The 27,221-nt window shown below is 34.9% G+C and overlaps 1 protein-coding gene across 2 annotated transcripts in view; it reads right to left on the reverse strand.

Moving 5' to 3' along the window:
- The window catches only part of ASCC3 (activating signal cointegrator 1 complex subunit 3), a 339,061-nt gene that overhangs the window by 251,052 nt on the left and 60,788 nt on the right, over positions 1-27,221 (reverse strand). For both annotated transcript variants that reach the window (XM_044924341.1, XM_044924342.1), the window contains 4 exons: positions 24,833-24,953; positions 18,495-18,699; positions 17,679-17,820; positions 16,988-17,113 (listed from right to left, as the gene is read on the reverse strand). In XM_044924341.1, coding sequence (XP_044780276.1) covers positions 16,988-17,113; positions 17,679-17,820; positions 18,495-18,699; positions 24,833-24,953 — 594 coding nt within the window. The remainder of the gene's footprint in view (positions 1-16,987; positions 17,114-17,678; positions 17,821-18,494; positions 18,700-24,832; positions 24,954-27,221) is intronic.

Genomic DNA, 27,221 nt, shown 5'->3' on the forward strand with positions numbered 1-27,221 from the left:
GACTACACCTGTATCCAGCACAAGCTGGAATCAAGATTGTCGGGAGAAATATCAATAACCTCAGATATGCAGATGACATCACCCGTATGCCAGAAAGTGAAGAAGAACTAAAGAGCCTCTTGATGAAAGTGAAAGAGGAGGGTCAAAAAGTTAGCTTAAAGCTCAACATTCAGAAAACGAAGATCATGGCATCCAGTCCCATCACTTCATGGCAAATAGATGGGGAACAATGGAAACAGTGAGAGATTTTATTTTGGGGGGCTCCAAAATCACTGCAGATGGTGACTGCAGCCATGAAATTAAAAGACACTTACTCCTTGGAAGAAACCAACCTAGACAGCATATTGAAAAGCAGAGACATTACTTTGCCAACAAAGGTCCGTCTAGTCAAGGCTATGGTTTTTCCAGTGGTCATGTATGGATGTGAGAGTTGGACTGTGAAGAAAGCTGAGTGCCGAAGAATTGATGCTTTTGAACTGTAGTGTTGGAGAAGACTCTTGAGAGTCCCTTGGACTGCAAGGAGATCCAACCAGTCCATTCTGAAGATCAGCCCTGGGATTTCTTTGGAGGGAATGATGCTAAGGCTGAAACTCCAGTACTTTGGCCACCTCATGCGAAGAGTTGACTCATTGGAAAAGACTCTGATGCTGGGAGGGATTGGGGGCAGGAGGAGAAGGGGACGACAGAGGATGAGATGGCTGGATGGCATCACTGACTCGATGGATGTTAGTTGGGGTGAACTCCGGGAGCTGGTGATGGACAGGGAGGCCTGGCGTGCTGTGGTTCATGGGGTCGCAAAGAGTCAGACACGGCTGAGCGACTGAACTGAACTGAGCTGAATTGAAGGGCTTATATAAATATTCTCTCTCTTAACAAAAGTTAGAGAGTATCTAAAATGATCCTTACAACATATTAGTTTGTGGTTTAAAGGGGGGAAAGGTGATAGAATTGTATTACATCAGTTTAGCTGTCTATATTAAAGACACAAACTATGTGCTGAGGCATTTGAGGAAGAGTTTCAGTAAGCAGAATGCTATTTCAGGCAGAAGGAACAGAGTATTGGAAAGACATCTGGAACTTGTTAAAAGTTAGTAGTGGTATGACAGAGATGGGAGGAAGGGGCAGCAGAGATGATGTAGATGGAACAGGAGGTCATGACCAGACTAAGAAGACTGAACTACTGTAGAGAACTCTATATTCAAAACCACTGCAAAAGAACCCTTAAAATATTGTTGCATATATACACTCTTTACTAGTAACATACCATGCTGATGAAAAAAGCAAGTTACCCCCAAAAACCCACAAAAATTTATAAATTACTTTAAGCAGCTCACTTTCTGCCCCCTTGTCCCAAGTTTCTTTTTGTTTTTTATTTAAAATTTAGAAAAATTCATGAAATAATTTTCATGAATAAACTTGTCAGTAAAAGAATAAAAAGAATGTGCAGAGACAGCAACCATAACTTTATTTAAAAATATCACTAGAAGATTCATTGTACTTCAAATTAATTCTGTGAGCTACTGGGACATGAGATAATTAAGTTAAAGCTCATTATGCACAAGGAATTTCTTGTATTTGAACAATATTCAAATTATATTCACAAATATCTTAGGAAAACTAAAGATTAAAGAGGAAGAAAAGTGTGACTATATCAAAACTCTAATTTACTCAAATTTCAAACTATGTAATAATAATATTCATCATTTTATTTATACACCAAACATCCACTAATGTCTAATTAAATGGCACTAAAAATCATTGCTTCCAAATATTTAATATCCTTCTAACTCATGTATTGACTTCTTATGCTAATGAGTACAAAAAGTTAAACTGTAATTATTTTTCTTAGTATGTTAATATTTGCTCTTAAACAGAAAACTGAGTATCTCATGGCTAATTTATCACAAAGGCTTTATGTTTAGCTTAGATAGTCATTCTAAATAAGTACCATTTTCCCTTTTAGTTTTACTACTCTCAAAACATTATAATCAGTAGATGAAAATGTTACAAGTTTCATCCTAAATCCACTTGTCTATACATATTTTGGATTCATCATACTATTAATCTCACAGAAATGACATGGCTCATATATGCAAATCCACAGAAAGTATGTTTCTAATATATTTTACCAAACACTAGCTACACAGACTGCTCTCAAATGCAGGTTTTATCTTTAAAAAATATTCTGTATAATACGATTTACCTGGAAGAACAAAAATGTACATGAAACATACTGCATTAAATGTTTATAATAATGAAGTGTAGGTACTACCAGTTAAAATGCATTAACTAGGTACCTAAGACGAAGCCAGGATCATGTCATCCCTCCCAAGTTAGTGTATGTATCATAAGCTTAAGTTTTAAACAGTAAACATCAATCTCAGCATATATTTAGGAAAAATCATAAAGATACCAGAGACATATATAATTTTCAAAGTTTAAGTTTCTTTCAGTTTTAGATAGCATGTGCCTTAGGCTCAAAATTTCACAACTCAGTACAGTCAGTCCAAGCTCTATATGCTGGAATCCATTGCTCTCATGTTTCTTACAAACCATATTCCATACTATAAACTGATTAGCCATGGAATATATTCTGCTTACTAAGATGGAAAACAGCAAGATGCACAGCAATATTATACTACTTTTCTCAAAGATGGTAGGAAAGCAACTATACATCAATAAATTTTTTTTTAAAAGATGACAGCAGTAGGGAATAGGGAATAAGAATCTACTATTTGTATATGCTTAATATTTAACATTAAAATATGTTCATATTTTCTTGTAGACATTCTAGAAGGATACACACAATCTAATATAGTGATAGAAGAAGTAAGGATCTCGGCTGACAGGGGACAAGGATAAATTAAAGAGATATTTTGCTATTTAAAGATTTCTAGTTTTTACAATGTGATAATACTTACAGAAGAAGAAAAAGATAACAGACATGCACAAAGATATACAACTGACTTCCTTAAAAAACCAGAAAATTAAAGATGGGTCTGATTAAGTTGTGATGCCTAAATGAGCTCTCAAGTGCTACAAAACTATTTCATATTAAAAAGTTCTTCTCACTATTCCTAGAGTTCTACCCTACAGAGAGAAAAAGGAAAACTGAAGGACTTCCTTGATGATCCAGTGATAAAGACTCTGTGCTCCCAATGCAGGGGACATGGGTTTGCTCCCTGGTTGGGGAATTAAGATCCCACATTTTGTGCAGCATGGCCAAAAAAATCTTAAAAAATTTTAAATAAAGTTAAATTGAATTACCCTCCTGAAGTTTCTTTAAATTAAGTTCTATGTCCCTCCTCTCAATGTCTTCCTCAACATTCTCTTTTTTGGTCTTAATATGCTGAATTCCTCAAAGGCTTTTCTCTATCACAAGTTTAGGAATAGAAGAAACAGCAGAACAGCAGATTCTCTTCCTACAATATCTAATACCTATAACATTAGATCAGGGATCTCACCCAAGACGCTACGGTTTCATCAAAAGTCCAGATCTATTATTATATGCAAAGCCTAAATTACACTCTGCTGTTATCTCAAATGTACCCTCCCACTTGTGCATCATGCACCCAACTCTACCTAGCAAGTGCCAAGCTATCAGGGCTTATATTCTGTCTTGAAGAGCTAAAGGTGGAGCAGATAAACCTAGGCCACCAAGAGTTTGTTACTTAGGCCCCAACCGGCTGGATGGCATCAGCGACTCGATGAACGTGAGTCTGAGTGAACTCCGGGAGTTGGTGATGGACAGGGAGGCCTGGCGTGCTGCGATCACGGGGTCACAAAGAGTCGGACACAACTGAGTGACTGAACTGTACTGAACTGAACTGATAGCTCTACTACTACACACCTCCACACCACAACCTTTGAAGACCTGGCACACTACTTCACTGGCTGCTAACCCCAAACTGATGATCTGTGGCAAGATCTGTAGATGTGTATGTTACAAAACAAAACCTAAAATGTTATTTTTAATACTCTTGAATTATAGATAAATCCAGGAGATAGTAAATTCCTTATTATTTAAATTGGCAGGTAAATTATTCACGAGTTAATTTAATGATAATAGTACCAGTTAGCTAGCATTTCTATTGAGCACATACTGCATATGAGGCTTTGCTTTATATGCTTTAAGGGGATTGTTTCTCTCAGTATCCAAAGAAAACCCATGAAGTAGGTCTTTTTTTATTATCCTTATTTTAAAGATAGGGAAACTGGGCATGGAGAAATTGAAGACTGTGCCGTAGGACAAATGGCCAAGAAGTAGCAAAGCAAGGACTGGAACAAGTTCAGATTTTAAAGTCCAAGTTAAAAACTTATAAAGTTTACTGATGTCATTATGTTTTACACTTTTATTCCCTATAATGATCTTTTTAAACCAAGTATAACTTCATTTTATAAAAATAAAAATATATATAGATAGAAAATATAAAAATATAAAGTCACAAAAACATTGACCATACTAATAAATAAATGCAAAATACAGTAAGAAGGTTTTTAATCTCAGTGTTTAAGACTTTTAAAACTGGATTATTCTTGTAATTTTTATGTCTTCATATACATTGCTTTTAAATGATCATTGCTTTTAAATCATACACGTTGCTTTTAAATGATCAACACTGAGAAATCTGCATATCATTTAGCCTAAAAATTCCACTTCCAAAAAATTTACCTAAGTTAACTAATTGAACAAGAATGCCAGATTAAGCTCAAAGATATCTGCTAAAATATTATTTATAATTTAAGAAAAAGCTAATACAATTTGAATGTACATAAACAGGAGACAAGCAATTCAGGATGCATTCTTTATAAATTACAGTAGTTACAGAGGATGTTATTGTTTAGTCGCTAAGTTGTGTCTGACTCTTGCAATTCCATGGACTGTAGCCTGCCAGCCTCCTCTGCCCATGGGATTTCCCAAGCAAGATTACTGGAGTGGGTTGCCATTTCCATCTCCAGGTGACCTTCCTGACCCAGGATTGAACCTGCATCTCCTGCTTGGCAGGTGGACTGTTTACCACTGAGCCACCTGGGAAACCCTGAATAGGATGAGGAAGATATATATTCTTAAAAACAAACACACCTAAAAGGGGAAAACAAAATATGCCACAGAACAGTAACATAATTAATTAAATAGAAACTGTTATACAAAAAACTATGAAATGATATATATCACACTGTTTCACTGGATCTGGGGTTATAAAGGAATTTTACCTTCTGTTTTATAAATTTAGATATTACATTTTAGATATTATTTTTTATAGAACAGATTTTATAATCAGATTCACAAAAATGCTTTTCTCTATACATAAGAAAAATATCTATCTTGAGGAAAAACAAAAAGGGATTTAGTCTATGTTGTCTTAATGTATTAAAAATAGTAATAATTTCTTTCTTAACAGCTATAAACACCTTCGACTGCAAGGAGATCCAATCAGTCCATCCTAAAGGAGATCAGTCCTGGGTGTTCATTGGAAGGACAGATGTTGAAGCTGAAACTCCAAAACTTAGGCCACCTGATGCGAAGAGCTGACTTATTGGAAAAGACCCTGATGCTGGGAAAGACTGAAGGCCGGAGAAGGGGACGACAGAGGATGAGATGGTTGGATGGCATCACCGACTCAATGGACATGGGTTTGGGTGGACTCCGGGAGTTGGTGATGGACAGGGAGGCCTGGCGTGCTGTGGTTCATGGGGTCGCAAAGAGTCAGACATGACTGAATGACTGAAGTGAACTGAACTGATAAACACTTAATGTTTTATGTTAATAAAAAGTAACTGATTCACTCTGTTTTAAATTATGTCATATGAAGAGTTCTGTATCTTTACCAAAACCCAAATTTCCAATTTGTACTCCTACTTGAAAACACATTGAAAAATTAATGAATGCTGTTAATTAAGAGATAAGGGGTAAAAAGAAAAAAAGAGATAAGAAAGACAGTGTATGGTCATTATTAGTTACTCTTTACTGGAGAGTTATATGTTTTAATGTTTTATGATATTAAATCATTTTGAACCAGGCAATCTGGGTAGAGGAAATTAAGTCTTAGCAACAAAAGACCTCAGGAGAGTAATCTTCTATTAAATCTTTGAAGGAAATGAGATGATAAGATTTTGTGAAAATCAAGTAAGTTAGTCATTGTCTAATATGAAACTGAGCCAATTTTCATTACATACAAAAAAGCAGTAAGAAATCACAATGCATAATTCATAATCCTTTCATATTATTTAAAGGAATGCATTTACATCATTTAAAAGAGTAACCAAAAATACTCCATATGCCCTGAAGTATCAATTTCTAAAAATTCTCTCATCCTGAAGATAGTCCATTTGACAACAACCCAAAAAATCCAATTAAATAAACAGATGGATCTTCTGAATACACTGAACTCCCTGATGACAAAATGATAAATAAGTAGCTATTACTGGCCTTGAAGAGAAAAATACAAGGAAAGAAAAACGAATAATAGCAACACTAGCACCTTTAATTGAGAACTTAAGGCATAATGGGTGTTAGAAAAAAGGAGTACTATCCTCTTCTTGGAAGGGGAAGGTATCCTCCTTACTTCCAGGTTTGAGCTAAGGCTTAACTACTGAGAAAACTGAAGAAAAAAATCTCAAGAGGAAATTTTAAAAGACAAAACTCTGTCTGCACAATAACGAATTCCACTGATAAATCATCATGATTGCACTGTGGGTTTCTACCAGCACAGTCAGCAGGTCAGATGTCCTTCCGAAACACCTTCACCAATGTGCTGTGGCAAGAGTCACATTCCCAGTGCACAAAAAGACAGTAAAAGGGAACTCTCTGGCAGTCCAGTGGTGAAGATTCTGCACTCCGAGGTCAAGGGGCATGGGTTAGATTCCTGGTTGGGGAACTAAGATCACACAGGCCACACAACAGGGTCAAAAAAACAAAAAACAAAAAACACAAAAACATGGTGGAACCTCAGTTTTAAGTCTGAGTTGGCTAGGTTTGGCTTGCTTCTCTAGAATAAACAAGGGGGGATTCACAAACCAGCACTATAATTACATATACAAACTTTAAATGCTTAAAGCAGAAGTAAAATTAGAGGCAAAGAATAAGGCATTTTCTACTAAGCAAATGGGAGAAGGCAATGGCAACCCACTCCAGTACTCTTGCCTGGACAATCCCATGGACGGAGGAGCCTGGTAGGCTGCAGTCCGTGGGGTCGCTAGGAGTCGGACACTACTTGAGCGACTTCACTTTCACTTTCATGCATTGGAGAAGGAAATGGCAACCCACTCCAGTGTTCTTGCCTGGAGAATCCTAGGGACGGGGGAGCCTGGTGGGTTGCCGTCTATGGGGTCGCACAGAGTCGGACACGACTGAAGTGACTTAACAGTAACAGTACTAAGCAAATAAATTATTTTCATAAGGGAGATGAACTTATCCTGACATTATATATTGTAAACAGCCCTCCAGGATATCACTTTTTTTATGTGTTAGATCTTAAAAATGTAAGACACTATTATTTAATTGGTATCACAGTCTTTTTGACCAGAATTGTGAGGCCTGCCTCCTAATAAACAGCCATACTTCTAACCATGGCAATACAACAGAAGAATCTCTGTCCAATTCGGTGGAGTCCCACAAAGAAAATGTCATTTTCAGTTTCTTGGCTGGTATTTATAGTAATAACCAGTTTTAGCTCTGACCTTAACTTTTAAATTACTTTCATTAGCTTGCTTGAAATCTTTAAAGCAGGTGAAGTATTTAGGCACTTAAAGCGGTCAAGTTCACAAAAATGTTATATTTATTAAATTATAGGTAATTTCTTCATTTAAAATTTAAAATGTTTTTACAGTATGAATGACTTTAAACTTCTCAAAACTAATTAAATAAATCAAGGATGTCATTTTAAATATATAATCCTTAAACAAGAAAATGTAATATTAAGAGAATCCTCATAAAATGAGGATATGGCTTCTCTTGTGGCTCAGCTGGTAAAGAATGTGCCTGCAATGCGGGAGACCTGGGTTCAATCCCTGGGTTGAGAAGATCCCTTGGAGAAAGAAAAGGCTACCCACTCCAGTATCTTGCCTGGAGAATTCCATGGACAGAGGAGGCTCGTGGGCTACAGTCCATGGGGTTGCCAAGAGTTGGACATGACTGAGCAACTAACACTTTCATATTACATAATTATTATTTTCATACAACTCTAAAATGTATTAAGAATTTAAGAGTTTGCAGAGAATACAAAAAGCAAGGTAACCCTATGTTTATTTAGCTACTGCTTGATATTTGCACCATTCAATCCAATTGAAACTTGTCCTTTCTAAAAGCTCTTGCTTTCAGGGTTTGTACAAGGGGATTAAGTTAAATAATGTGATATAATGTGCCTAAAAAAGTGTACAGTATTAACTAAAAACATGCAAGTTCCTTTGCTTTACCTTTATCAATTTAAAGCCATTTTCTACATTACTTCAATATTCATCTTTGCTGTGTGCTGTACTATGCTCAGTCACGTCTGACTCTTTGTGATCCGATGGACTGCAGCCCAGCCAGGCTCCTCTGCCCATGGGATTTCCCAGGCAAGAATACTGGAGTGGGTTGCCATTTCCTCCTCCAGGGGATCTTCTCAACCCAGGGATTGAACCCGCATCTTCCGTGACTCCTGCATTGCAGGCAGATTCTTTACCGCTAAGCCCTCGGGGAAGCCCCAGTATTCATCTTTGAGGAATTTTAATGTTACTTATACCAAAATAATTTCACCTTTCCATATGTCTTAATAGAAAGATTCAAAGTATGCCCTGAACCTTGTCAGGATTGCAATACCACACTGCAATTTGGGTAGCCCATCTTTCAAAATATATCACAGATACTGCTACACATTTTCTGTGTGCTGACTCATCTAGTCTTCTCAGAATAAACAGACTGATAAAGAAACTGAAACTTAGAGGTGTTATGTAACTTGATCCACGTCACAAAATGTGCAAATGGTAAAGCTGAGAATCCCCGTCAGTTCTAATTGCCTAACGGGATAGTAAGTTCCTCAAATGCACAATCGTAATTCCAAACCTTTTGATACCCACTGTACCACAGTGACTTTCATCAATCAAAACTCAAGAAATGATTCCTGATGACAGATAGCCAATTCACATATATTTTCAAAGACAAATAATGAACTCTATAGTAGCAATAGAATCCTACCCAATATTTTTGTCTATTTGTGATAGGCCTGCGTAACTACAACACACAGATATGTTGGAAAATATGGACAAAGTTCATTTCTAAAGCAACTTGAAATTCCCACATTACAAGTTAAATTCATGTACATTTCAGACTTTTGAAATCATCTGAGTTCTAACATTACCATTCTGGGGAAGCTCAATATGCTGCTATGCCTCTAATCTTCTCTCTTCTAATTTTCCTCCCCATAAAATCAATAAAGTATAGGTTATAAAGAAAGTTATTTTGTTCAATTACTCCTAGCTAGAGGCAGATGTTAGTTATAACTCTCTTTAGCAGGTGTTTTTCAAGCAGCTGGTGCCCTTTTCCTAGTTAGTTGTTTGCAGCGTTCCCAGTATACTTTATGGTATAATCCTACAAAAGTTCAGGGCATACAGACAAAATTCTTTTTTAGAAAAGAAAATATAGATTCACTCCTTCAAATCAGACTTAAATATTTCATATATTTGAACTATAATGTACTTTCCTACCAAGCAAATATTACTTTTTAATCATATAAATGTTTGCTGAGAGTGAAAACATATAAGCATTTCTTATGGGAAAGCTTATCTCATGGAACAAATTTTTATATACTGCACATTTATTGACTCCTAAAACAGAAAACCCCTAAAATCCTTTTGTTTTGTTTAGTTGCTAAGTCATGTCCAAACAGAGAACCCATTTCAGCCCATCCAAATCAGACCTCCAGAATGCTGAGATAATAAATGGATGTTTTAAGTCACTAATATCTTAGTAATTTCTTATACAACAACAGAAAGTTAATACAAAGTCACATCATAATCAAACTGCCTAAAACCAGTGAGGAAAAGAAAATCTAAAAATCAACCAGAAAAAAAAAAAAAAAGACTTATTATATAGAGAAGAAGATTAAGAATGAGGACAAGTTTCTTATCAGACACAATGTAAGCAAGAAGACTACATCTGTAAGCTGCAAGAAGCAGCTACATCTGTAAGTACTAGGGGAAAAGCCCATCAACCTAAAATTTCACAGCAAATGAAATATTCCTCAAGAACAAACACAAAATAAAGTTTTTTTTTTTAGACATACAAAACTGAAAGAATTTATCACCAGCAGACCTGCACTAGAAAAAAGGAATACCAGATGGAAATCTGAATCTCCCTACACAAAGGCATAAAAGAACTGATAGATGCACACGTATAAGGACGTTTCCTGGTTATCATTTAGACATCTTAATATCTTAAAAAGACTGTTAACTGCAAAAAGAATAACAATGTGTTGTGGGGTTTACAACAGATGTAGAAGATGTCTATATTTACATATTTGTTTGTTCATTTGTTTGTTTTGGTGGTCATAAGTACTGAAAAATCTGACAAATATAATAGCAAATACTATCAGAATACTCATGTTTCTGTGATTGCCAGGTGAGGTGAGACATGTATCAAGGGAAATTATAATTTGGTAAAATGATCAGAAATTTAATATTTGTCACATTGTTTCCTTCCTGGTGAAATTTATGAAATCTTCTTCGCTAAGATCTCTATCAGTATGAAAAAGACTGTAAGCTCACGTTTCAGTTTTGAACTTTAGATTTTATTATTTCTTGATACCACCTCTAAAAAAAGGAGTGAGGAATTCAAGGTCATGGTGCTGATGAAACTGATAATACACTTGACAGGTACTAAGCAGCCTGTGGGAAAAGGCTTTTTATTTGGGTGTATGTCCAGGTTTTAGTCACATTTTTTCCTGTTCAAACTGATCTCATAAAAATGATTCACATTCTGAAGTGTTTTTCCGGATGACTCTTTAGCTTTCTGGCTTTTGTAATTTGATTGAATCAAACTGTGTCAATAAACTCTTTCAGATTTAGGATCCCTTCAGGCTCAGAGAACACAGTAAAACCACAAGAAAAGTAACAGTTTTTTATACTCATTTTACTTCCCTTTTCCCAAACTCTTAGTCTTGAGATAGCAATCAATACAATGACAGGTTTCTTTATTTTCTATCAATTAACTGGAAACTACCCTATGTCTTCATAGAGTGACTATGTACTTGTAATGAAAGAATACCTGAAGAGCATAAATGAACATACAAGTAATGTATTTAATAAATATAATTTCCAGAGAAACAATAAGTCTTTTCATGTTAACCATACTCAGATTGATCTCACCAGTTGTCTGTTTACATTTATCATTCATTTTAAGCTAACATTCTATCTAAAATGTCTTAAGTACTCATAATTCTTCCAAGTGTTTTACATATATTAACTTATTTGATGACAGAGGATGAGATGGTTGGACATGGACATGAGTTTGAGTAAACTCTGGGAGTTGGTGATAGACAGGGAGGCCTGGTGTGCTGCAGTCCATGGGGTGGCAAAGAGTCAGACATGACTGATCGACTGAACTGAACTGAACTGAACTCATTTGATCCTCACAATAAAATGATGAGGTAGGTACTATCATCCCAATTTTACAAGTGAAACACTGGATCTCAGAGAGTAACTTGGCCCCATTCTTTCAGCTAGAACATGGGGAGCCAAGATTCAAGCACAACCGCCTGGATTCACAGCCTCACTCTTCACCAACATGTGACCTCCTGGACGTAACACACACACTCTGTTCCCCCTCTCCTGGTTCTCATCTTAACGAATGACACCAGCACTCACCCATGTTGCCCTGGATATCATTTCAGTTTCTTCTCTCTGCTTCATCTCTTGTCATTTAACCTGTCATCAGATGTTATACAACTTCTAAACTAACATTTACTAACATTTAACTAGCAGCTATCTATTCTTCATTTCCCACTTTCTATATAGGCTCCACTTTCTTCATTCAGGCACACAGCATTTCTCCCTTGAATTATTGCAGCAGCTCTACTCTTAACCATCAGTTTTTCTTTTCTCTCTCTTTTTTTTTTTTTTTTTTTACTGCAACCAGAGTAATTTCTGTAAGTGGAAAAAAACCTTTTTATTTACTTTTATTTTTAAGAAGTAGCATTTCCCACAACATTGAATTTAAACTTACTATGTATGGTTTTCAAAGTCCTTCATGTGCACTAGTAAGTCTCTTTTTAGACTAATTTGCTGCCACACTACATATGTAGCTTGCATACTACTAATACTGAAATACATGTTTACAAAAGGTCACATCCTGTTTCATGGAGCATCCTTTGCCTATGATACACTCCCCACCATGTCCTTTGTCTATCTGGCAAAATCCTATGCCCCGCATTGACCTCCATGAAGACTTCTGTGAACTTGCTAATCTGCTTTCTCTGTGCTGCCATAGAAACCTGCACAACATACCCCTACTGTATTAATCACTTCCATAGAAATGGTGTGGGTCAAATACACTACATGGAGTAACTTAAGATCAGCTCCTTTTTAAAGATAACAGCTTCATCTTCCCTTTGGGAAACTCCTCCTTGACTCCTGATGGCTCACAGAAGGCCGAGGGTGAGGAAACTCAAGTGAGCTGCTGCTGCTGCTAAGTCACTTCAGTCGTGCCCGACTCTGTGAGACTCTCTGATCTTAAGTTACTTAAATAACTTAAGATCAGAGATCTGATCTGTTTACAATTTCCCCCAGGACCTAGCCTGTAAAAATGGGATTCAGTAATCTGGGGTCACAAAAATCCTCAAACTCTCTACATTCAGATTTTATAGGACTCAACTTTCTTAACTTCTCAAATGAAACATTATATGCATCTTTTACATTACTTTTCCAAACTAAATAGCAAATTTGGATCAGTATTCTGATTCTGCCAAATAACATTCTATTGGCTATTTAAAAACTGTAACTCCCACCTGTGGAAACAGATAGCACTCAACTGATTTAACACCAACAAAAATGCAAAACTCACTCTTTCATCAAAATATCAAAGACACCGTTCTGTCTGCTACGCATCTTTCACATGCTCCTTTTTAAGGATAACAGCCTCATCTTCCCTTTGGGAAACTCCTCCTTGACTCCTGATGGCTCACAGAGGGCTGAGGGTGAGGAAACTCAAGTAAGCTGCTGCTGCTGTTAGGTTGCTTCAGTCGTGTCTGACTCTGTGCAACCCCATAGACAGCAGCCCACCAGGCTCCCCCGTCCCTGGGAGTCTCCAGGCAAGAACACTGGAGTGGGTTGCCATTTCCTTCCCCAATGTATGAAAGTGAAGTCGCTCAGTCATGTCCGACTCTTAGCTACCCCATGGACTGCAGCCTAACCAGGCTCCTCCGTCCATGGGGTTTTCCAGGCAAGAGTACTGGAGTGCTGGAATACTGGTGCCATTGCCTTCTCCAACTCAAGCGAGCAGGCACAGTCAATTAAGAATCCCACACTCCTACCGTGGTAGAAAAGTAGTTCAGAAATGAACTGGTGACACAAGTCAAGAAGATAAGAGTCCATCCCAGGAGTTTTTTTTTTTTTTTTTTTTAATGGAAAAAACCCTCTTGCTTTTAGAATGAGGGGAGAGAAAAGCTTGAAGTTGCTGTCTTATGTTCTTCCCTGATTACATGTAAAAAGTATGTATCTGAGAGTCGGGATAAAAAGAACCAGAGAAATAAAAGGAAGGGAATAGAGGGTAAAAGAGAGGGAGGAGAAGATAAGGGAGAACGGAAAGAGAAGGAAATAAAGAAAGACAGAAATAGAGAGAGAGAGAAAGAGATCAAGACCGAGGAAAAGATCTGATGACATCATGTGAACTTATATACCCATCTGAATGCATAGGCAGCTTTATTCCCAGATATTTTGGTTAGAAAAGCCAACAGTCTGTATTCATTGCTAAAACTTATTTTGAGTTTCATTTCTCTAACTTCCAAATGAGTGAGTTCTATCTAATACAGAAGCCCATCTAATGATTTTTTTTGGTTCTTTTTTTGGATTATTCCCTCTCCAAGAAAGTACAAAACCCATTTAAGAGCATTAACAGCAATTTTGCACATCATTTTAGAATTTTTAAATTATCCTTATCTTTTTAATCAAATTACAGAAGTATTTTAAGAAGACAAGAAAGACAGGACAAATTTATCTGATGTGACATTCAGTCAGTGAGAGGACATAAAAGCATTGTATCTATTATTCCACAGGACTGTAAGGAGCAGAATTCAATTATGATCTCAGTGAAAAGAGAAAGATAACATCTTCAAGAGCATTTCTCCTGATACATAAAGATCCTGGCTTTTAAAAAAGATCCAAACTAACAGATGCATCTAAACTAACAGTCTGTTAACATCTATATTTTTTCCTGAGCTCTATATTAATATCCACAGTAACAGCATCTAGTTGGGATCATTATCTACATTGTTAAGACATCAAAGAGTTTATTTATGTACTTGTGACACAATGCATTTGAATGTGGTATTCCCCAATTATTGCTCCTTATGAAAGTGCACATTTAAACCACAAGAAGGAAAATACAAATACTATATAAAAATATGAATTAAAATGGCTAAAATAAAAATTTTAAAAAGTGATACCCACCAAATGCTGGTGAATATGTGGAGAAACTAGATCACACTGGATTACTGTTGGGTATATAAAATGATACTTTGGAAAAAAATTACGATAGTTTCTTAGAAAACTAAACAATTATAATATGACTGAGTAATTGCATTCTGGGATATTTATCCCAGAGAAATGAAAACTTACATTCGCATAAAAACCTGTACACCAATATCTGGAGCAGTTATTTCCACATTATGGATGCAAGTATGTATTCCGAAGTTTCATAAACTAAAGCCCTAACTCCCAAAGTGATCAAAGTTGGAGACAGAACCTTTAGGGTTCTGAGGTCATCTGAATGAGACCCTAATCCAATAGGCCTGGTGTCCTTATAAGAAGCAGAAAAGACACCAGAGGTCTCTAGACACATAGAGAAGAGGCCATATGAGTTCGTGAGGACACAGAGAAAAGACAAAGGGCTGCAATCCAGGAAAAGAGTCCTCAACAGAAAACAAAACTGTCGGCACCTTGGCCTGGGACTTCCAGCCTCCAGGACTGTGAAAAAACAAATGTCTGTTCTTTAAGCCACCTAGTCTGGGCTTAGGGCAGCTCAAATAGACTCAGAGAATTCATAACAGCCAAAAACTGTAAACAACACAGATGTCCGTCAACAGGTGAATAGTTAAATTGTGGTCATCCACATCTCGCGTGATAGAGAGGATAATGATAGCCAATGATGGCCACATCCTAATCCAGGGAACCTATAAGTGTGTTAGGCTACATGGCAAAGAGGCATTAAGGTTGCGGATGGAAAGAACCCATTCAGAAATCTCTTTTACTCCTGTAATCTACATTAAAGTGAACAAAGTATTTATTTGGAAATAAGTATAAGAGAAAAAGAAGCCTGGTCCATTCATTATAAAGACAATGAATGTCATTGATGCTCTTACATGAAAAAAAGTTAGTATTTAATATATAAAACTAAATAAATCTTTATGATGATAATCCTTATAATGATTGGTAGGGTTTAAAAAGAATTATATATATAACTATTTAATTCTATAGGCTCTCAGCCTTGCCTGCATTTCAGAATCACCTATAGAGCTCTAAAAATCATCTTCAAAATATAGATATTATGTGTCCCACCCAAGAGATTATGATGTAATAGGGATCAAAGCATTTGGATCTTGAAAAAATTCTACAGTAATTTTGATGCAAAGGCTGAATGAAACCCACTAATGTAAGTTTTAATGACAATTTTAGTCTACTATAAAAACTTGTAGGAAACTTAAAATTCTAACAATAAGAAATTAGTGTAAAAGTAATGAACACATAAGTTGGAATACCACATAGTGATTTAAAATAATGTCGTAAAAATATGTCTATTGACATAGAAAGATGTATGTAAGTGTGTATATATATATATATATATAAACAAACACATAAAAAAGTATTTATGGATATAATTCTATTTTTGTAAAATCAAAACACATATGCACCCATATGTATAGAATGGAGCTAATTTTGATTGGCTATAGTTACTCCTTATGCTGCTCCTTTTGTATGCCTATATTATTTGATATTTCTGAATGACTTCATATGACTTACATATATATAAAAATAAAGCAACTTCACTTTGGTGATGAAAAGGCTAACCTTAAATAATATATGTACTTTAAATGAAGAAATATTTCATTCTGAGATAAAGCAATTATAGCAAAGTTTTAACTAATGGTAAATCAAAACAGAAGGGAATTATTATTCATGCATCTTTTCCATAGGGCTGCAATTATTCAAAATTTAAAAGTTGAGGAAAAGTTAGTTTAGAATTTGGTCCTATACTCAAATAATATTCTGTTTTATTATAGGCTGACCATTTGATATGTCAATACATGAATCCTTTAAAACAACTTACTTGAGTCAGCTTACATAAGGTAAATCAAATATGAGCTAAAATAAACATATAATTATAGAAATATACACAAAATTTTTGTAAATATGTTCAATGTGTAAAGAAATACATGTATATGTATTTTTTTAATTTAAATTCCCCTATTTCATTAGTAACCAACTGCATGTATCTCTTTACTGTATTAACCGACTTTTAAAAATAATTTTTCCAATATAAATGCATTCAAAATCATACCAAGCATCAAAACTATCAACTTGGGGCTGGTGCACTGGGATGACCCAGAGGGAGGGTATGGGGAGGGAGGAGGGAGGAGGGTTCAGGATGGAGAACACAGGTATACCTGTGGCGGATTCATTTCGATATTTGGCAAAACTAATACAATATTGTAAAGTTTAAAAATAAAATAAAATTAAAAAAAAATAATCATTAAAAAAAAAAAAAAAAACTATCAACTTTATAAAATGAAAATCTTACCTCATCTAAGTCTTGGATATAAACTGGTTTTTCCTCAAAGCCAATTGGCATTGGTTCAGTATAAGGAATCTTTACTTCTTCATATATCTTGTTGTTCTCTCTTTGGATTCCTTCTGGTAAAATCATCTACAAACATCAAAAATTTAAAATCCAATAATAATACAAAATAGAATAATGTCTCTGGTAAAGATTCTTTAATTAAAGAGAGAGGGAAAAACGCTATTGGTTTCATGACATTGCACTAGCAAATAAACGTAGCTAAAGGAAAACAAAAACAAACAAAACACCACACATACATATACAAAAAGCATTCATGAATCAGATATCTCATATAACACACAAACCATATTACACTGATGAATTTTAAGCACACAGTAATTACATGGTATTCCTGAAGATAAATGTAGTTATGCAGCCAGGGAAAATGTGCAATACACAGTGTAAGGTTTAGTTAAAAAGTGGTACAACTGCTAAAACTCAAAAACACAAGTTGCAGAGATAATGAAAGGGAGGAGAACAAATATGTTTTGAATACCTACTATGTGCTAAGAACTTCACATAAACTGCACTATCTCATTTTATTCAATATTTAAATATACAATTTAGCATAGTAAAAAGAACGGAAAAATCTATGTGTCATTTCTCTAGAACAGACATGTTATCCAAAAGTGGTCATATACCAATGACATACCTTTGCACCAGCAATGAATGCTGATGTTCTCATGGCTTCAGCCTGGGAATCATAAACATGGGGATAACGTATTTTTTCAACATCTGTGTCTCTTTGCCTGCTCAGAATTGGAACATTTCTAGCGTTCATGAGTGCCTGCTCTCTGTAAATACAAAAATAATAGGCTAAATCTGTCATTTTTATCTCACAATAGAAAGCATATACTAAAACAAAGTCAATATAATAACTCTTTCACGTAGTCTTCAATTACAAAAGAGAAGAAATTAAACAACACAAAGTTATTAGCAAGCCTGACATTTCCCGTTAATCACATAAGTATTAACACATTTTCAGGTACTATTTTTAGATAACCTCATCTGATAAGTTTGACTTAATGTTTTTTATTATAATTTTCTTTTTCACAATCCAAAGATATTTAACAAAGTATAAATAAGTTCATTTTTTAAATTGGGTTTCAATATTTTAAATACCATGTATAATAATGCCTTTATTTCATTTGCCTCCTTTCTACTTCTCAACAACATGGGAAAGAGCATTCATTAAGGTAGGAAAGAAAAAGGTCTCAAAATAAATTTGTGTACACTTCATAAAGCACAGCATCTAAATCTCTCACCTCTGTGGATGCAACCAAGAATATTCTAATTAAGCAGATCACCGCTTTCTTATCCTAGAAAATTAGGTTTTCATACAACAAAATTCTATTCTTGTAAGAAAACGTGTCTAGAAGAATCATCCAAGTTGTTAAAACTAAACTATTATGATACATAAAAGCAACAATTACAACACAAGCATTTTTCAACTTCTGGTTTTTATTACCTGTGTATCCGCAGTTCCTTAGGATCAAAGCACAGGAGTCCTTCCGTAGCTTCTCCATCTTCTCCAGCCTTTTTTTCTCGTCTAGCAATTCTTTTTTCCTCCCGGCGATACTGTTTCATTAACTGCTTCTCTTGTTCAGACTGAATAGTGACTTGACAACCATAATTAGGTTTAGCATTTTCTCCTAAAATTTTTTTGCAATTGTCTGCAAAGCAAATTTAAGATCCATATTTTTACAAGTTTAACCTTTATGAAAACCAGTTTTCCTCTTTACCAAAACATAAGCCACACAATGCTCTAAGAATTCATTTTTTTAAAGTGGCACATTTAATTACATGTTCTAAGGAGAGTTTTTCTAAGTAACAATTTCTAAATGATAAAATACCCTTGCTTAGAAAAAGTCAGCAGATATTGTTTTTCTACAGACTAATATAAATTCTTAGATATAACATCAGGAAACTAAAAATTATATTTCATAATTTTGAAATAATCTAAATTATTTCAAAATAATTAACAATACTAATCAGCATTTACTGTTAACATAATAAAATAAAGATATTCTTTACATATAAGATTTAACTTTTTCCCATATAATAGGTCTCACTCTGTTAAATTGTCTACATGTCACTACTAATTTATACATGAAATAAAGTAAAATAAAAATAAAATACAGCTCAGGATATATTCAGAAGATGACTAAAGCAAACTAACTATGATCCACATTTTCATGGAAATGCAGGGTTTTTTAACCATTTTTTAAACTGCTGCTGCTGCTAAGTCACTTCAGTCGTGTCCGACCCTGTGCGACCCCATAGACGGAAGCCCACCAGGCTCCCCCGTCCCTGGGATTCTCCAGGCAAGAACACTGGAGTGGGTTGCCATTTCCTTCTCCAATGCATGAAAGTGTATAGTTAATTTATAATGTTGTGTTAATTTCAGATGTACAGCAAAGTGATTCAGATGTGTGTGTGTGTGTGTGTGTGTGTGTGTATGCTTTTCTAGATTCTTTTCCATTATAGGTTATTACAAATATTAAATATAGTTCTCTGTGCTATACAGTAGGTCTTTGGAATTTTATATACAATACTATATATATATTTATATACAGCATAGATACATGTTTATATGTATGTTTATGTTTATAGTTATGTTTATATACAGTTTATGTTTATATACAGTAGGTCCTTGTTTGGAATTTTATATACAGCACTATGTATATATATATGTTAATTCCAAACTCCTATTTTATCTATCCCCCATCCCCTTTGTAATCATAAATTTGTTTCTATGTCTATGAGTCTACTTCTGCTTTGTAAATAAGCTCACTTGTATCCTATTTTTATATTCCACACATAAGATATCATATGATATTTGTCTTTCTCTGTCTGATTTATTTCACTTAATATGATAATCTCTAGATCCATCCATGTTGCTGTAAATGGCATTATATCATTCATTTTTATGGCAGAGTAATAGTCCATTGTATACATATGACACATCTCTATCCATTCATTTGTCAGTGGAACACTTAGGTTGGTTCCATGTCTTGCCTATTGTAAACAGTGCAGCTACGAACACTGGGGTGCATATATCTTTTCAAATTAAGAGTTTTATCCAGATATATGCCCAGGAGTGGGATTACAGGACCATATGGTAAATCTATATTTATTTATTTATTTTTGGTGGCGGTGGGGGGGAACACCACATGGCTTGAGGGATCTAGTTCCCCAACCAGGGATCAAACTTGTGCCCCCTGAAGTAGAAGCACCTAACCACTGAACTGCCAGGGAATTCCCTATTTTTAGCTTTTTAAGGAACCTCCATACAGTACTCCATAGTAGCTACACCAGTTTATATTTCCACCAACAAGGTAGGAGGGTTCCCTTTCCAGCATTTACTATTTGCCAACTGGTAAATGATGGTCATTTGACTGGTGTAAGGTGATACCTCCTTGTAGTTTTGATTTGGAAAATACAGCTTCTTTAAAAAATGGAAGAAGTCTAGAACCACTTAAGAGGAATCAGGTCAATCAAAGCTCAGTGTTTACAAGGGAGAATTAAACCTGCGGTTGGTCAACTCAATATTCAGGAAAAATGGTCTAACAGGATTACCTTCTGTGTTTAATTAAATCTTTCTAAGAAATAGTATCTTGGCTCACTGCAGCCCTAAAGGAACTGACAGGAATGTCACTGAAGGCAATCCAAGTCAATACAAGCTTACTGTTTTAAGGACCTACTAGGTCCCAGGCACTGCTGCTAGGCTAGAAAAACAATGAAGAATGAAATTGGTCCACACTCTGAAGATGCACGGTGCAAGTTATTTTATCAAGTTCCAAGACCTAATACAAAACAAGGAAGGATTTAAACATAGCATCAAGAGGGGGAAATTAGCTTTCTAATTCACTCTATTCACAATTCTCAGGCATGTGTCATTATCTCATTACATGATTTTGAATAAGTCATTTTAACTCTCAACCACATGAAATAACCCCTGTGTATAATGGCACCATCAGTCTCAAAAAGGAAAGTGAGAAATAAAAGTTACATCTGAAAATTATGAAATAAGATATAATCTTACCTATATTGGAACTACATTTTATGGTTCTGAGAAAAGTATTTTTCTAAGTCTTACATATTTTGCTTTGTAAGTAAATCTTATTTATCTATTATAATGATTGAATTTATAACCAAGAAACTCTAGTGTTAGAGAAAGAAAGAAGCATACTGCCACTTTTCAAATGTACTCTGAAATATGAAAAAAAAAGTAACCTATTTGCAAAGTCACATGCTCAAGAACAGAGATATTAAGCAGATTTTTTAAAACATATGAATAATGCCATAAACTTATTACTATAAATGAATGTTAAAGGTTGTGTATGTGAAACTAAATTCTCTGGGTGTTGTTCAGTCACTAAGTTGTGTCTGATTCTTTGCAATCCCATGGATTGCAGCAGGCCAGGCTCCTCTGTCCTCCACTATTTCCTGGAGTCTGCTCAAATTCACATCCATTGAGTCAGTGATGCTATCTGATCATCTCATCTTCTGCCATCCCCTTCTCCCACCTTCAATCTTTCCCGGCATCAGGGTCTTTTCCAATGAGTTGGTTCATCGCATCAGGAGGCCTTTAAAGTACTGGAGCTTCAGCATCAGTTCTTTCAACGAATATTCAGGGTTGATTTCCTTTAGGATTGACAGGTTTGATCTCCTTGCAGTCCTAGGGACTCCAAGGGTCTTTTACAACACCTTAGTTAGAAAGCATCGGTTCTTCAGTGCTCAGTCTTTGTGGTACAACTCTCACATCCACACATGACTACTGGAAAAACCATAGCTTTGACTGTATGGACCTTTGTCAGCAAAGTGATGTCTCTGCTTTTGAAGGGGTCTTCGGGTGACATATTATATTTTATGCTAACATCATTAATATTTTAAACAAATGTGACGGGTACAAAATACTATTGGACACATCTGTGATCATCAAAATAAGAAAGTAAAAATTATAAGAAGGAACTATATTTACCTTATTAATAGTTTTAAAAGGCCTCAGTCAGAATATACTGAAATCCCATAAGATTGAACATAATAAGCGACTTTTAAAATCAAGTTATTAAGCACAAATGCTTAAGTGTATTATTCTCTTTGATGAGTTCAGCTAATTGTAGAGACTGACAAGCAGAAATGAAATGAATAAGTTTAACAGCAAGTCTAATACAGAACTTTACTGAAGAACATGTAGAGCTTGTATCCTTTTAAAACGCTACTATGACAGACAAAGTTTTCTATAACTACTCAAAATAGTGTCATTTGACAGCATAAGCTAACTTAATCTTTTTTTATGATACACCCTATACTAAACATTCGCCACAACAGCCCCCAAAACAGAATTCAATTTATAACTATCAACTTAGCAGTTAGTACACTATTCTCACTCACTTCTAGCCTACCTTATATTTCCTGGTTATAAGAAAAGAGATAAAGTAGGGTGTGTGTGTGTGTGTGTATGTGTGTATATATATATATATATATATATACACACATACATACATACATAAAGATTCAAAGAAAAGCAGTATAAAAGATAGAAAATGCTAAATGGCAAAAGGCTACTGCTCTCTGAAAGTGAAAAGTCACTCAGTCATGTCTGATTCTTTGCAATCCCATGGGCTATAGCCCGCCAGGCTCCTCTGTCCATGGGAGTCTCCAGGCAAGAATACTGGAGTGGGTGGCCATTCAGGATCTTCCCAACCCAGGGATCGAATCTGTGTCTCCTGCATTACAGGCAGATTCTTTACCATCTGAGCCATCAGACTGCTATCTAAGACCATGATTTTGTGGAACAGAGAAAAGAATAGGATGTGACTCTCTTACTAAGGTAACTTAATAAAGAATGGAACAATTTGGTAGTTTTAAGAGAATTTTGAAAGATCATTAATACAAAATTATATCAAAATACATAAATGGATGAGAATAGAGATAAAGTAACGAGTCCAATGATTCTTTTCTTCAAGAGTATTTCCTTCCCCCACTCCTCACAAAAAGAAATTAAGGAGAATCATTTTTAATGCAATTATATAAAAACTCTATTTAAAAAATCTTTAATATATGCTCATTGTCAGTTTCTTTCACCACAGTCCTTAGAAGAAATTAGTCTGTTTAAATGTCCCAAATTGTTGATGGTTATAATTATATCCTTCACTAATAGCAACATGAATAACAACCTATCATAGACGAAAAGAGTAAATGCCAATTGGGAAGAGTAGAAAATATTTCAGGGCAAACTGAAGGCTCAAAAAATTTTTAATAATTCAAATTTAATATGTGGTTTTAGGTTAAAAAGTGTGCTGCTTCTTAAAAGTTATCCTAGCAGAATAAAGTTTGTGTTATACAAAAATGACCATAATGAAACAGAAAAACAACATTCACTCATCACCTACAGCTTTCTTAAAAAAATACATATGCTGAACATATTTTGAACTTTTGTTAATAAATTAGAACTAATGAAAGGTGGGATCAGTAAGAATCAACACTTTAAAGACCGAAAAAATGAGCACCAAATTCTCTGAAATTACATTGCAAGATTAGATATTTAAATTCATTCCTTTTCTTCTGGCAGATACCCATTTTAAACACTCAGTTCTGCTGGCTTATTGCAATGTCTGCTTAATCACGGTTTAACAGGTGAGAGTCCTTTTAGAGCAAGGTCGTTTATAAGTATTCAATATACTTAAAGAACCAAAACACCTTTAGAAAGACAAAGTGGCTAAATTCCAACCTTCAAAGTTTCTAGAAATCTCAAAGCAACTCCAAGGCAATTACCAGTAATCAAAGTGTAGGATAAAAAAACCCTTAAGAAATTTTGGATTTGAATCAAGGCTGGTTTTGTAATTTCCTTTCAGTGCCACACTCATAAATGTAAGAAAAAAGTGATATCACTTACTTAAACAAAGGGTAAATGTTGACTGCTTTGAAGAGGGGTATCTAATTTCTTATGCTCATGCACTTTTTTAAAACTTCCAAACTATTTACAAGGCTGGCAAAGAAATTTGGTAAAGGTAAGAAACAGTTTTCCTATCAATACTTACCACCTAAAACCTGAGTTTGGCATCAGTTGTCTCATAGTAAGTCAGGCTTTTTTTTTTTTTTTTTAATAATTTTAGCTTCCTTGACAACTCTAATTCTTCTGGGGGTCTTCAAATATATGTAATACATGACTATACAAATGTTCAACTTGCTGGCTGTGATAATTGTACTACATGTTAAGTAGGAGACTTTGTATGTTGAATATTTTATATCTAAAATATTATGATGTGTGCAACTTCATATTGTTTAGCAAAAATTTTAACTGTGAACATGTATGAGTTCATGTATGCATACACCTGCACATGTGTGTTTGTGTTTGTGTGTGTTTGTGTGAGTGTGTGAGAAAGATAAGGGGTGGGTATGGAAGCAAAATGTTAATGACTGGTGAATCTACATGAAGAGTATGTGAGTAGTTATTATACTATCCTTGCACCATTACTAAGGTCTGAAATTTTTCAAAAGTAAAAAATGTGGTTATAAATTGTAACTCTATTTGACCCTAAGCATTATATGTAGTTGCTTTAATTCTTTTTTTGTCTATCCAAATCTTCTGCCATACTTAAACATAGACTCTGTGACATAAAACCCTATTTAGGGCATTGATAATTGTTTCATAATCTTCCATATCTAAAATCTACTTGAGAGAATGTTATCAGTAAGTTATATAACAACCAAAGAATATTAAAAGTATAACTGTATTAAAAAATTGCTAAACAATGCGTTTTTCCTTTAAAGTAAAATTACCACTGATTACTTTCTTACCTTGAAGAGCTTGCAACTTATGATCATTTGAAGAATTAAGAAATCTGTCCACAATTGTAACTCTGTTCTGGAGGAGTTTCTCAATAAGTTCAAGTCCATCAGGTCCCAGCAGCTCAAACAGCTTATAAAAAGAGGAAAATCAAAACAAACTGTTACCTCAAAATTAACATTTTCAAATTATTAACATCTATTCAACAGAGCAATGAAGCTAAACTAACACAGAAGAACCTAAAAAATATTTAGAAAAGAATTGTAAAAAAATAGTAACTTAGGAAAGAAAAAAAAAAAACCTCATATTGCTAAGGAGCTTTCAGTTTTATAAGGCTATCTGCAATTATATGGGATTTCCCAGGCAAGAATATTGGAGTGAGTTTCCATTTCCTTCTCCAGGGGATCTTCCCGACTCAGGGGTCAAACCCTGGTCTCCTGCATCGCAGGTGGATCTTTATCACTGAGTCACCAGAGAAGCCCTATATAATTAAAGAGCATGATCCAACAGTTAAAATAATTATGATTCATATATAAAACTCTAAATCACAGACCAAAAGTTTCTTACAATTGGTTTCTCTTGGGATAACCAAGGCCATGAAGTTGAAGCCAAAGAGCTACCTCAAAAACAGCAGAGCTGTGGTAAACCACAATTAGAAGATTCACAGATTCAACAACCAAGTTGCAGAAGAGAACTGAGAAAAGACACAATTGGGAGGACCCCTCTTGGGGTGAGAATAAATATCAACACTAACCTTTGGAATTAGTCCTTCAAAGGGGTCACAAATTTACTGGATTAGTTCATGGAACCATTTAGGGCCCAGGGCATTTTTGCAAACAACAGAATGGTCAGCTGGTAATCAGTAAAGATTAATGGCTGCGTGGGGTCAGGGGAAGTGGGAAAAAGGGTTCAGCTAACACTACCTTTGCCCCAAAGTGACTTCAGGTAAACTCTCAGATGTGTCTCCACAAGGAACATCACCAGAAACTAAACACTGTGAAGTGAGAAAGAAATGTCTGCACTGAAATAATCCAGCTGGCCACTAAACCAACACGCAAACAACAATAACAAGCCTTGTAGGTGGAACTAGAAGAAATGGACAACTTGCTAGAAAGACACAGACTACCAAAACTAACTCAAGACAATCTGAATAGATCTAAAACAAGTGAAAACTGAATTAGTAATCAAAAACTACCCACAAAGAAAAATCCAGGTTCAGATAGCTTCAATGGTGAATTCTACAAAGCATTTAAAAAGTTAAAACCAATTCCTCACAAACACTTCCAAAAAACAGAAGAGGGAAGAATACTTCACAATTTATTTTATGAGGTCGTACTACTCTGACCCCACAACCAGACAAATACATCAAAAGAAAACTATAGACGAGTATTTCTTAGCAATATAGACACAAAAGCCTCAGGGAAATACAAGCAACCCAGATCAAATCCAGCAATTTATGAAAAATGTATATACCATGACAATGTGAGATTTATTTCAGGAATATCAGGTTAGTTCAATATAAGAAAATCATTTATATATTATATCATAGCAATAGAATAAAAAGCAAAAATCACATGGTTAGCTCAACAGATGCAGAAAAACCATTTGATAAAATCCAACATTCTTGTGTGATAAAAACAATCAATGAGCTAAGACTAGAAAGGAACTTCCATAACCTGATAAGGGGCATCTATAAAAATCCCACAGTTAACATCATACTTAATGGTGAAACACTGGATTACTTTCCCACTAAGAATAGAAACAAGACAAAACAGTGTGCATTTGTGACTTCTATTGAACATTGAATAGGAGGTTAAAGTCAGGGCAATTAAGTAAGAAAAAGAAGCAGAAAGCATGCAGATTGAAAATGAAAAGGTATAACTATTTCTATTTGTAGAAATAGTTGGAAAATAGAAAATACTAAATTTTCTCTATGTGGAAAATACTAAAGAACATACTAAAATAGTATTAGAACTAATAAACAAGTGAAGTTTTCAAAAAGCACACCAAGACCATTCAGTGAGGAAAGATCAGTCTTTTCAACAAACGATGGGACAACTGGCTAGCCCCATATGAAATAAATTGAAGTTGGACCCTTATACCACACATGAAAATTAAATTGAAATGGATCAGTTATCTACATTTAACATACAAACTTATGAACTCTTTATTGAAGTAAATCTTAATGGGTTCAGATTTGATAAGGGATTCTCATACATGACACCAAAAGCATGAATAACACAAGAAAACACAGATAAACTGGACTTCATAAAAATAAGAAACATCTGCTTCAAGGACACCATCAAGAAAGCGAATAAAATAACTCACAAGATGGGATAAAATATTTGCCAATCATGTATCTGTGAAAGGACTTGTATCCAGAATACATAAACAGTTCTT

The sequence above is a fragment of the Bubalus bubalis genome, chromosome 10, assembly GCF_019923935.1.
Source record: "Bubalus bubalis isolate 160015118507 breed Murrah chromosome 10, NDDB_SH_1, whole genome shotgun sequence".
Taxonomy (NCBI): domain Eukaryota; kingdom Metazoa; phylum Chordata; class Mammalia; order Artiodactyla; family Bovidae; genus Bubalus; species Bubalus bubalis.